The 14,445-nt window shown below is 31.9% G+C and overlaps 1 protein-coding gene across 5 annotated transcripts in view; it reads right to left on the reverse strand.

Moving 5' to 3' along the window:
* CCDC102B (coiled-coil domain containing 102B) overlaps window positions 1-14,445 on the reverse strand; it is a 169,778-nt gene that overhangs the window by 92,456 nt on the left and 62,877 nt on the right. The window contains exon 6 of one of the 5 annotated variants that reach the window (XM_048080872.2): window positions 29-3,658. The exons of the other annotated variants lie outside the window; for them this stretch is intronic. Within the exon in view, the coding sequence (XP_047936829.1) occupies window positions 3,617-3,658 (42 nt within the window). The 3' untranslated portion in view covers window positions 29-3,616. Of the gene's footprint in view, window positions 1-28; window positions 3,659-14,445 lie in introns of those variants that run through there. 5 annotated transcript variants of the gene reach the window in all.

The raw sequence follows: 14,445 nt of genomic DNA on the forward strand, positions 1-14,445 counted from the left end.
CTTCAAAGGCAGAGGAACCTGCTCCACGTAAAAATAAAATAAAATAAAAAATTGTTATGATTAATTGGAAACTTTATTATGAATAACATAAGGAAACAGGCCACATTAGTCAAGGTCCAAACTAATAGTTATACTAATTATTTTTTTTTTTTTTACACAGCTATTTTAGAGACCAAACAAGTTTCTATGAATAGTAGAATTAGTCCCCTGTCTTATGTGCTAATTGCTCTTCAACTTCTCTTATCTTCCACAGGGCACATACTGGATAACACACAGCACATACTCTGACTAATCCAGAATTTATGTGCAGTGCTGACTGGTCAGCTGCTACCACAGATAACACCAGTCAAATTTTACCTGTTTCCTTTAGCCACCCTCACTAAGGAGCTGTAACCAAAATTAATTTGTGTCTTTTTCCTCTATCAAGCAGGACAATTTTCCCAAAGCCCATAGGAACTCTGTTATTGTGAAGCACTTATTTGATTTAATCATTCTACTGTTATTGATCAACTGGTTCAAAAGTTATTGAAAGGAATGTATAGATATGTTTAGCCTTATTGTCATTATTTGGCAAAGCAAACTAGAGAGAAAGAAAACACTACGGTGACAAATGAATGTGCAGTGACTAAATTAAAAATCTCAGCAGAATGTTCAGATGATGCAAATGTACCAGGGCCTAGGGAGCAATTTGTACATCTAGGATAAACTGGGACAAATGGTGGAGGTGAAACTAGATCAGCATAGAACCATTTATCTTCTTGAAGGGGCCATGTTAACTAATCAGCAATAGCTCTGCTGCTATTTAATAATAACCAAAAAGCTTATTCCTGACCAAACTGATTGAGCCACCTGTTAGCAGGGCAGTGTTCTTCAGGCTTTCTCAACAATAGCAGCATTATTTTCACTTTTCTAACCATTCAACAGTTTGTTGTATGACTTCTCTAAATAACACCTGAAAATAGAAGGGTCTCTGAATTTCATTAGAGTTAAATACCCGAAGTAGATGATGCCACCATCCTCTCTGCTTTTCTTTTTATATTATTTACAGGTTGATATTTCCCTATTCCTTGATTTTAATGGCTGTACTTAGCTGTAGAATATTTTTCAATATGAATATATCCTTGATGTTCACTGAATATTAAATTAATTTCCATCTTTCGTGTTTTACATTTTATATGAAACTAGAAAAGGATTAGAAAATGAATAATTTTTAAGAGTTCATTTATTGATATTAATCCAAAAGGTCACTTAATTCTTCAGTTTCATTTCCTCCTGTTTAAAATGTAATCTTTGTCACTTTAACAAAAGTTTTGATATTCTCAGTATGATCAATATACAGAATCCCAGTGAATTCAGTATAGATATTTTAAATTAAAACACTTTTGTAGCCTAATCATTTTGTAATCATTTGTAGCCTATACATTTATAACTCACTATTTATTTATTAAATCTAAGTTATGTAAAATAGGAAAATCAGTTAAGAATCCAAATTAGGAAAAAAAAAGTCTCTATTTAAGAGAACCCCTTTCAGTGGAAGTATAGGAGGAATCAATGGAAGCTAGCTAAATAAAGACTAGAAAAACATAATAGAAAAACCTACTCTATTTAGTTAGAGAAGGACTCCCTAAAAATTCCTGTTACAAGGTTGTTACAAGGTTAAGAAAAAATAAAAAAATAAATAAAATCGTAGATTACGTGGAAACTCTCAATCCAGGAGTCCTCTGTTGAAAGAAACTACACTGAAATACACCAAAATGTTAAAGTTCTATGACGATAACCAAGTATGATTAAAGATCTTAAAATGCAAATTCTTCTTTTCCTGATTTCTTCCTTACCTAGTAGAACATACAGATACAGATGGCAGTTACCCGTAGCAAAATATCCTCTGATCTTTTACCCTATTTTTCACCACTTGGGAGAAAAACAAACAAGCAAAACAACAACAACAACACAGATTAAAAAATTTCCACATCATGAAAGGGAATATAACAGTATCTGAAATTATACTATCAGACTTTAAATACTTTTAATACTTTAAAAGTCACTACCTTTTAGAGACCTGCTGAGCTTATTGCAGTTGCTTAGTGTATAAAATAAGTAAAACAAGAGTAAAGTAAGCCACGAATCTTTGTAGTTGTTTCTTTTTTTTTCTTTTATTCCTGTTGCATTCATAGTCATCTCTGATTTACAATTTCTTACCTTTGAATGATTTCTCAGCCTCAGTTGCCAGATATTATAAATGTAAATCAAAATTAGCTCCACTTAAGCACAGAAGACTAAACATAATCTCAAAGATAAGCTTTATCAGTGTGGATCTTGTTTTATATCCTTATTCAGGTTTCATACAGATATAGGAAAATTTGCAAATTATTTAACACTGATCATCTAGTATACTAAATTTTGGCTATTACTTTTTACAGCTTAAGATCAATTTCTGAACAGCAATTAAATATTTTATCTTTTGATTATATCCCTTAGGCCCTTTACATTCATATACATATTTTGGAATTAACTTTTAACTTTGAAGTTGGTTTTATAAGATAAATATATTCAACCACCAGAATTTGAGTCATTATGAAAGATGAAGTTGTGCTGAATGAATGATGTGCTTGAGATAGAGCAAACAGTGTCTGTTGATCCTTAAGGCCATTCATTAGCTTTACAGAAAGAAATGCAAGCAGAATTTAAATATTGTTAAGTCTTAATCCAGCATTTCTTTTCTGAGTGATCACCTCATTAATGACTGCCAAAGAATGACATTCAACATGCATCACCTTTAAGGGGTAATTTCCTCCATAAGATCATTGTGCCTAGGAGATGGAGGAGATGTACTATTACAGACCTTGGACTAAGGGTTCTCCTCATAATTCACAGATCTAAACTCATATGAGGCTCCACGTGTCAAAATGACATCATAATCTTTCATGAACAAAAGAAATAATCTCTTCTCTATTATTCTTGGTTGACCTATGTTCTCTACTTCCATTTTAACAACTTTTTGTGTTTTTCAAGGGAATTCTTAACATGCGAAGTGTTTGCAACCACTTCAAAATAGGACAAAACATCAGAAACTGTATTTTAAAATAATATGGGAAAGGAATACAGCACCTTATAAACCCTCTACACAGTATAAATTATCCACACTCTTTGTCAACCACTTGAAAATTTATGAACTTGTAAACAAGTCTGTGAGAAGTTCTCATCAAACAAGCTATTGATTCTTATTGTTGAATGCAAATAGAATTCATTGGACATGTAATCAAATTCCACTTAATGGCATTCTGACACTAAATGCAGAAAAAGCGTTTTCAATTATTTGCAGCCTCAATAATTTTAATCAGCTGGATAAACACACAGGAAAATAGAGTTTGCTGTATTGAATAAATAATAAATGAAAATCTGAGAATGAAAATTTCCAAAGTATAAGACATACAATTACCTTATTGAATTTATCGTATTTTATACTGAGTTTTAGTATTTTGTTTCATGAACATTCTGTGTACCCTTACCTATGATGATGAGGTAATTCGGTAAAGTGGTATGTAGACAGTTGTAATGGCTTCCAAAGTACAGCTTTTTTTAGAGGAGGCAGGACCTCAGAATTCCAGAACTCTATTTAAACTCTTGTACCAAGATAAATGAAAAAGTCTCGGTACCTCTGAGAAACAATCCAGAAACCAAAAACACTGAATCAGAAGATCCTTTATAAACAGCTAACACAAAACGCATAGGTAAGTCTCAGCCCTGTAAGTGTGACTACTTCTACCCAAGAAACCTAATATTCAGAAAGAAAAAAAAAACAAACAAAAAAACCACTGTGCTCTTCTTTTTTTCAAAGAGATGATTTTTTTTAAACTAACACTGATGATGCTACATTAACTTGGCCTTCCAAAAGTGTAATATGTGATTGCTACATAGAGAGCATTACACTTCAAAGTGTAATCCTTTTCTTTTTGTTTCAATTAAAATATTGTATATGCAGTAAAAAATAGTGCAGTTCTATTATGCAATGTTGATGCCATGTAGCTATTTACAGCAAATACTGTTGTGACCTCCCACTTAATGACTCTTATTGAGGATGATCGTTGCTTTCATACTTGCTCAGGAGAAAAGAAAAGACAATGAATTTTAGAGTACTGTTAAAAAAAGGCGGGGGGGGGGGGGGGGGGACCACAAACCAATTTATTGTTGTAATTTATATGCATCATTCCTCTGAGTGCTTGAGAACTCTTCAGATCAGAGATAGAAGGCATACAATACAGCATACATCAAGATCTTATATACTTATCTATTGTCTATTTGGCTGACACTGTAAATAAAAACCTCATATTATCATACAGTATACTGCTCTGAAGGCACTGAGACTTTTCTTCAAACTATAATTAATTACCTCCAGTAATGATTTCTTTCAACTCCCAGAGGCTGTTTCAACATCAATAGCAGCTGTGTCAAAAAAAGACTAACAAAAATTAGAATATAAATCAGGTAGTGGGAAAATTATTTATTTAGTATGATTGTATATTGTCAAATTTGGAAAAAGGAGAATAAAAAATTAATGCTACCAACTTTGACTAAAATGAACTCTCTGCTCACAGACCTTATTCACATCCATCTAAATGTATTTAAACTCACATATGCCACAGAATTCTCAGATTAAAAGTGTACGTCTGGATCAAAAACAGTTGCCTGTATTAATTTTATTTTAGAAAATATGTCCTCAGGAGAACTGAATTCAAGTTAAAATCATCTGTACATTATATCTGACTTTTGCTTAACAAGGACGGATCTTCACACACTTAAAATGAAAAATAAGAAATTCTGCTAGCCATGTACCAAGTATACTATGACAACAGCACTACACTGCCATCAAGTTTACTCAAGCAAACATTGTAAAATTGTGTGTCATTTTTCCTGTTAAAAATCACAGAACTAACCACTACAATTGGTTTAAGAAGTCTCCAGGTCTGTTGTCAGCAATTGTCACAGAATAACAATGAGAAATAACAGAAATACATATGTAATCATACTCATCTGTGCTTAAAAGCAAATCTGAAGTACAGATGTTTATGGAAGTACAGCGATCCAGACCTGCAAATCTGAACAGGTAGAATTCATTTGATTGTTAATTCGAAGATGATGCAAGGAAAACATTGAATAGGGTTTTCTACTGACAGGAGTTCAGTGGTGATGCCATCACATGTAATGATTTGCCATTACTAGTAGCAGGCCACAGAAGTTTTATTAACTTGACAATACAGTATCTCAGCTCTTGCCTTGAATAAAGCTTGGTACAGTTTTGTTAGATAGTGATGGTCTCTTGCTAGCAATCAAGTGACTATTCCCTATGAATACTCTTTTTGGTCTAACAAATCTACAAAGTTAAAGACTAACAAACATTATCCCTTTAAGTGGATTTGGAGGCTATCAGACTCTAACCTAAAAGTAAATGAAGGAAGGCAGAGACATCTTAACTAGCAACCAGTAATTAAAAAAAAAAAAGGCAAATAAAATGATGATGTCTGAAAAATAAAAAGATAAACCCTCACTACCAATCATATACTCCTCCATGTAAAAAATTCAGGACATGCTCCCCCTTAAACCATCCCTCCACTACTACTGATCATATATATAGGTACCAGAACCACACTGGAAAGATTAAAACAAACAAAAACAGAAAAAGAGTTAAAAATTTTGGTACAAATTTAACAGAAGTCAGATCTATTGGGTATGAGGTACACAGCTGGTATGAGCACATTCAGGAAAACCAACACATTTTGCTTGTGCCAAATTTGCTGAGTGTGGTCAGACCACTGATGCAGAGCATCTGCAACGAAACATCTGCATTACCTGAAATCACAGCATCACTGCAGAGATCTTATGAAGCTGATTTACACAGTGGACATGCTGTGTAAGATTTCATCCCCAGATTTCAATTATGAAATTGTGTAATCCATTCAAGGCTTGTACCTTGTACAAGACAATTCCCTAACATCTTAAAAAAAAAAAAAAAGCCTTAAAAACATTAGTTTTGCCACTGTAACTTACAGTTATACAATTAAAATTATTCTATAAGTATAATCCTTCTATTTTATATGTTAATCCTGTGTATTTAACACATCCTAGTCCAATTTCTTTCAGCAATTTCACATAGCTGCTGAATATTGAACATGTGAAAGTTAAAAACAACTTATCTTACTAACTTGTCTAGAAAACATCATAGTTTCCTTAAAGACAAAATAGCACATTATAATAGCACAATGCATTAGTTTATTCATACTTCCTAAATGAACTTTCCTGTCTTACTGATCCACAGTATTTTACTATATTATTTTACTATATTTGTAAATTGAGAGCTACCCACCCCACAGCACTGTAATAACCTTGGCAGCATGGTTCCTTGGTTTTGGCTTGTTTTAGTTTTGTTGTTATTTATTTGTTTGTTTTTTGGGGGGAGGGCTGGGGGTTGGTTGGTTTAGTTATCTATTTATTTATTTTTGTGATCCCCGTGTAACCACACAAATGCTACTTAGCTCAAAGGATCAAAAAATTGAATACTATCTAATTTTGATACTTTCTTAAAAGCCAATTAGTTCATACATTGTGATGGAAAGAATTCACAATAATCAATCACTCTTCAGAGCACATGTAAATCCCTCTTTGCAGGGTAGTGTGCTACTATGCTATTTCAGAACTTGAAAAAGAATGTGTGAAGTATTATTCTTCCTTCAGATCACCCTGGAAGGTAACTCTAATGTATGTGTTATGAAACCAGCAAGGCACTTCTGTCAGCCCTCTGAAAAAATTTGTCTGAAGACTATTCTAAAGTAGAATAATTTTCCTGCCAAATTTTCCTTGTGTCATCAACAAAATTATGCCCGTTTTGGCAGCAGATTAGGGTAAAAGAATAGGAGGACACAATACACTGAAAAAGTAAAAAAGTTTAAAGATGGAAGTCTTACGGCATTGTTCTCAGTTTCTGAAGGCTACATATAGAAAGACAGCACCATTTCATAAAGCTTCTGGTTCGTATGTATGCTTTTCTGCCCTTTCCCATGCATTTTTCTCACATCAAATATTCCTCTTCTCCCCGTCTAACAAAATCCATTTTTCCCATCTTCAGTGGGAATTCTTTGATCAAACATTCTACCTCTACACAAACTTTTTCTACCACGCTATTGACACCAATCTTTTGTTTGTTTGTTTGTTTCTTGTAATTATTGCTATATTTAAATATATATACGTATTTATGGGTTTGTGGTTTACAGGATATAGGACAGATATGTATTACGTGTCTGCCTAAAATTACAAATAATTATAATAAAAAATAAACGATACTTAAAAAATAATACATGTATTATGATGATAAATATATATATCAGAAGATGAACATTATGTTTCTAAACATTGTTAGGAAACTATTAATTTTCATGGAAAACAATTGAAAACAAGGCACAGATATTTTCATGCTGGAGTCACACAGAGGAAAAAGTAATTAATATCTTGAATACTTATATTTAGTTGTATTTATTCTCTTCTGTTTTAACATTCTCACAATGAAGTTAAAAATTAACATTTTTTTCTATGAGTTTCCATCATATATGTTAAGTGGAAATCAATGATCTTGAGATGAAAAAGACTTAAATATGTTTAAACTTCGGATAAGTGACTGACACCAATGTTATGGTAAACACTGGTCCATAAGTATGTTACTAAGCTAATTCAGTTAAGATCATAATAGATGTAAAAATGGAAACAAACAAACAAAATAACAAACAACCCTCAAAATATGAATAAATAGTAAACCATGTATTTCATTTATGTAAAACAGATTTTTACAGTTATGTAGGACACTGGATAATGTTTGACCCTCAGCATCAACCGTTTGTCTATTTTAGACCACGCAGGCTTCTCTATATTCTTTCAAATTTCTTGAGAAGGCACAGTGGCTGGATAAAAACTACATTCATAAAAATGTATCTGTATTCTATAGACTACCCTAAAACCAAAACACCAGCAACAATTGTGCATTACCAAAGCCTCGCATAATACACATGCTGAAAGATCACATGTATTTTAGAAAGAGAACATATATATTTTTTTATGTTTCTTATGTTTTAAGTAGGAAACACTGCCATATGTTATGCTTGAAATGAAGGACAATCATAACACATAAACCTGAACACAAACCACAGTGAAACTAATAGTGATAAATCAGTTTTTCTTTCTCTGCAGACTGCTTACAGCATATTTATATTCAAATATTTCAAATTATGTGTTATTATCTGGCATAATGAGTAATAATTCACCGCATAAAAAGTTTCTACAAAGGTAAGTCTGCTTCCAAATCCAGTGATTTATTTAACATAAATTAAAAAAAAAAAAAGAAAAAAAGAAAAAAAGAAAAAAAAAGAAACAGGCTATATGACCACAGATTTTCTACAACAAAAATTCTGAGTAAAAGTTTATATTTACCTTGGGATGCATTATAAAATGCCATCATATCTTCAGTGACATTTCTAAATATCAATTCAGCTGATTTTATGAAACATAGCTCTTATTTCTCTAGGGCCAAACTGAACAAACGCTAACTACTACTGCAACAGAAATTTCTTAGTCCAATAGCACTGTTGATGAATAAGAAAAATACAAAGCCGTATCATTTTGTCCACAACTCACAGACAGATACGAAATACTCCAAACTGCATTCACATCCGGGTTAGACTTTATCAGCCTACCTACAGCAGTCTAAAACATGGGTTAGTGTTTTAGTCACAGAGGACTTTTTTTTTTTTTTTTCAGATACTGGCTATCACATTTTATAATAATTCTTTTGTTAAAAGAAACGCACACTGTGTAAAATAACAAATTACAGAGTATCTATTTAGATCTATTTACTTCAAAGTTCATAGACAGAACCTGTCAAAATAAGTATTTTTGATGAATGTTTCTACTATTATGCTGTTTAACTGCTTGGAGAAAGTGAATTCACATCAATATAACTGAGTTTTGGAATTTGCCACAAACTGGGTGATTCACAATCTTCCTGTGTTTCCCAGGGCCTATGAAGCATATTTTTTTCATATTAAGATATAAGGTTGTATGCTACTTATAAAGTATGTAAGAGGGTTATGATGTATAGCCCTCTGAGTACAAAACGTGTATTATATATTCATATATATATAACATCTAATGTATAGACCTCTAAACATGCTTTCTATGTCATTCATGCCAAATATTTGAGGTTAAACAAAATCTCAAAGTTCTGTACATCCCATGTTTAACCCTTGATCAGAAAAAGCTATTTATTTAGTATTTTTATCTTCTGTTTAGGAACAATCATAGCAATAAAGTAGAAAAAAAAAATAATTCAAAATATATATATATGATGTACACTTCCAACATACTAGCTAACAATTATTTCATTTTCATAAAACAGCCCAGTTGTAGTTTAGAATATGTTTCCAAGCCAAGCAGGCTTACAGTTTATCATTGTTGTTATTATATATATTATATTATGTATATATAGGCATCTAATGATTTTAGCGCATAATTCTATTTTACCATTCTTGGAGCAAAGCAAAGAGCCCAAAATAAGTCAAACTTGTTTTCTCTGTATAAATCCAGTATCAAATACATATTGAATGTTCCTTGTACTTTACGTATATTCCCACAGAATAAAGAGAAAAGAGTATATACACAAATAATTCCATTTTATTAAACTTTTAAATTTCATTCATCTTGATGTTCTTTTTCCATGACTGGGGATTAAGGTTTAATTTCGGTAAATTTTGTTCTTTATGGTACTTATGAATATACACAAAATAAGGGATTCCATAGACATATAGGACTACAGATATATTTATATTAACTAGGAAGTAAGCAATGTGAAAACACATTTTTAGGACAAAGAAGCAGCCATGTGCAACCACAAACAGAAATTAGAAAAAATGACAGCTGTATGAGCCTGTAATGCTGGTCTTTTCTCATAGACAAACAAGGACAAATTGCTTTCTCCTCACTGTTCTACAAGAGTTTCCACAACATCATGACAAATATTTTCACGTCACATAGGTTTAATATGCTTCAATAAACTGCATTATAAAAAATCAGTTACCATCCATTATGTAGTAGGAACCAATAGCTGTACTATACGCAATTTTGAATGTCTATAGGAGAGTTACATTGTAGTAAATGTATATTAGCTCGTCACGTTTTGTTGTATGGTTTTATCTTTGATGCATCAAAATAACACACTTTATTTTTACTGAATAAAGCACGGATGAAGTAAAAAACAATTCGTAATTTGTCCAGACACACATGACATTTGTGGCAAATTAGAACTCTTAAAATCTCTCCAGAGTTTTTACACCTCAGAACAAAACAAAAACCACATATTACCTAAATTAAACCTTAATCCCCAGTCATGAAAAAGAACATCAAGATGAATTAAGTTTAAAATTTTAATAAAATGAAACTATTCAAACTGTAATCTCCTTTTTACTGATATGTTTAATTTGGAGGTAAATCCTTAACGAATATCTAAGTGGCAAAAGTTGTGATAATCAGCTTCATAGCTGAAACGAAGAAACTCTTTATTGTGACCTCTCTATCCTTCTTCTCACTCCAGTCATGTTTGCATCATTCTCATATTTCACTGTTTATCTGAAACATTCACAAAATTATTAGGTAAAAAATACTTAGGTTAAAAGTAACTAGGCATTTTAAATATATATATATGTATAAATTTGTTATCTTAAGATGTTTGCAAGTTTCTGCAATACTCAAAAAAAATCATTTTTTTTAATTGACATTCTTGAAGGATACTCTGACAAAAGACACCTGTAAATTACTAATATTAAAAAGTATTTAAATATATTACATGACTATAGAGTCCATGGAACATACTATAGAATGCTTCTCAAACATTGCTGTAAACTGAGTGATGGCGGTGAGTTAAGTTGTATGCTACACTTTATTAAAGTTTTAACATTAACTGTTGAAGAAGAAAATACTGCCTGCAAGCCAAGAGTAGATTATCATGTGCTATAACCCTATAAAATTTTAAATATATATATATATATATGAGAGTTTTTTTGTTTGTTTTGAGGTAATGAAAATGAGAGATTCTTCCTATAATAATGCGTAAAATGCTAAACTGTATTCCCTCCCTTCCAGTAAAAATAGAACTATTTTCGAATACGGCTTAAAGAAGTGTGGTATATGGCCCACAGTTCTATATAAACATACAGACAGTAACACATACACAGAATAGAGAATTATGTATATATACACTAATAATAGGAAAGAATTAAACTGAAAAAGAGAAGTGGGGAAGCAAACCCAGTCAGGACTAAAGATCTAATACCAACAATAGTTGAGCTGTGTGGCATAAAGAAAAAGCTATTGCTGCAGAGTGGGTAAACTAGAGAGCTAATAGTTCTCCCAAATCCAGTTAAATATGAAGCCTTCTACAGCGTAGGCAAAGGACTGTGGCATGCTTTTTGACATCAAGACAAGTTGCAATTTGAGTCACATTATATGATCTTTGATTACTAGTGTTTTTTTATGTTTTTGTTTGTGGGGGGTTTAATTTTCATTTACATTTTGTGGGAGAGAAGGAGCAAGAGGAGAGAAAGGAAGAGATAAAGGTATAGGCTATGATAAAGATATCATTGCAAAAGTAACCCTCTACTCAAGCTCTATTGGAGTGATTTTAAATGGACAAGTTTATTATGTTTCTTTTTGTGTTACAGTTTGCATGAACAGTAGAGAATCAGCACATTCTCAGAGAATACTGAGAATCTCAGCAGAGCTTTAAAGTATTCAAATAACCAGTATCTTATTTCAAATAAAGGATCTATTGGTGGATCTATTGATGGTGTCACCATCAAAACTGAAGACTTTAGCTTGTTTTTACACTCTGTATAGTGCTAAAGAATATGATTATTTGGATGTCCCTTGGTACAGAACCCTTTGGGTGATTTTTTTTTCTTTTAAAAGCATACTACGGAAAAAATAAATCTGTATAGATAATCTAACAGAACTGACCATAATAATATTTTTATAATTACTTGTATTCATATGAATCCATACCATTTTTTTTTTTGAAATACAGAACAATTCCAAACAAAAAGAGGGGGTACAGTGCCTATGATAAGAAGTTGGTTGTCTGAACCCCACTTAGCAACAATCATATTTTCTTCACTTTGAATATGTTGATAGGATAGCTAAATAATTTCTGGGTTTTGAGTGCATTCAGAGGCCATACTAAGAGATTCAGGTATGTGGATATGATACAAGTTTTGAAACCATTTAAGAGGAGGTGTGAAAGTTGTGGTACCGTGTCAGTATTGCACACCGGAGTAATATTAACTAGTAACTTTCTCCAACAGGAAAGTTATTAAGATGAAAAATAATCTATTAGCTAAATCTTGCTGGGACAATCAAATTTAGAGGTGTTCTACTGTTGTATTTTTATATATATTAATATCAAAATAGAACAGAAAGAAAGAACTGAACTGTCGTCATGAAGCATGAAATAACAAAAAAGCCTGGATGAGTGGGGCTCTAATACTAAGTTTATGTCCAAAGTACTGTTAAAAACAAAACCTCAATTGCCTCTATTCTACCTTGTGCACTTGTGACAGGACAGCTTTTGGACTTAACAATCATTTTGTCTTCTTTATTTGCCATAAATAAATAAATAAATGTGGAAGTCAAAAGTCCATCATCACTACTACAAAGTTATACCTCAACACAATTTGCACTCTTTACTGACAGAATGAAAAAATACATCTTTAAAGGCAACAAACGGATCTTCAAGTCATAATGCAATGTCCATCAGAAATGTAAACCCTTATTTCCTGAAAGGTTCAGCATAGGTAGAAAGAGTACAGCTGAATGAAGTAATCACAGAGAATGGAAATCAACCTCATAACTCTAATTTCCAGACACTAACTGCTCCTTTTCACAAATTATCTATTATGTTTCAGGTTAATGTTGTTTTCAAATATGTACAATTAAACTATTTCTCTGAGGAAGCTGGCAGTGTTGGAATTAAACCTCAACACCTTTCCTATCCATGAAACTGACAGGCAAAAAAAAAGTCAGTTTATGTTAGAATAAAATGTCAGTTTATGTTAGAATAAAACCAAGGTTTTATTCTTTACTCTATTATTAAGGGAGGTTGTTTGTATTTCTTTTTGTGTGAAAAGCTATATAACAAAAGATGAACAGAAATAAGATACACAGGGTCTTCATATCAGGTTGTTAGATGATTCAGTCTGATTAGGAATTGAACACCTCAACAAACTCTGCAGTGATTTATTAAATGTGGAAGAGCTTCAACAAAATAGTCTTAAGAGGATCTATCACAGCCTAGATAATAGGCTTTTCCATTTTTTTTTAATTTTATTTTTTTTCCCAGAAAATCTTTTCCTAGATTTTCCATTTTTCAGTTTAGTTTATTCTAGGACCTTATGTTCTCATTGTGTATTTTCATAAAAACTTTGGGCTTATGGAGTTGATGTTTTCCAGACTTCATTATTTAAAAAAAAAGAAAAAAAGCACCCCAACAACAAAACAGTATTATCACTTAAATATCCCTCTGCAGTTGCTTTTATATATATATATATATACACACACACACACACATTATATATTATATGGACAGGAAAGTAAAACAGTGCTGTGTCTCATATCTTAAGAAACTGTATGCTTCTTTAAAAGGCATTAAATAATGAGATGCATCTGATTACCCCAAAATATCAATTCTGATCTAAATCATAAACATTATTATTGTATCTGTCAAACGGAACTTCCATACTATAAACAGAAACAATATCATACATTAAAATATTTTTACACTGACATACCGACTTTTTTAAGATTAAAAATATGAAAATATATTCACAAAGATAACCATACAACCCCAATCAGTTCTTACATGTACAATCATGTACTAATACAAAAAGTTACCACACATCTTTCCATAGCATAGAAGAAACTACCATCTCTTAAATATTTTACATTTCCTGTAAAGTCCCAATCAGGCCAATGAAAGAAAAGCTTACCCTCAAACAATCATCAGTGTTTGAAACAAGGAGAAGCATCAATAGCTTTCTTCACCTAACCCACTGCAGCCAGAAGGCAGATTATGTAGATATGAATACCATGCTCTTCCAGATTTTATAAACAATATCCTTCATGTAAATTGATACCATTTTAGTCCACTGGAGCCAGCAATGAAGAACTGGCAAAAGCATTCACTTACACTTACCTGGAAATATAACTTCTTGTGAAAAAGCAGTTTCTTCAATCATGGTATGTGGCTTCTGTACATATGATGAAACATAAATGTCTAAGATAATTCAGAACTACAGACACCTTTACACCTACTAATCATAAAACCACAAGAGTGTGAATGTACCGTAACCAATTTCAACT

This window comes from Anser cygnoides, chromosome 2 (assembly GCF_040182565.1).
Source record: "Anser cygnoides isolate HZ-2024a breed goose chromosome 2, Taihu_goose_T2T_genome, whole genome shotgun sequence".
Lineage (NCBI taxonomy): Eukaryota > Metazoa > Chordata > Aves > Anseriformes > Anatidae > Anser > Anser cygnoides.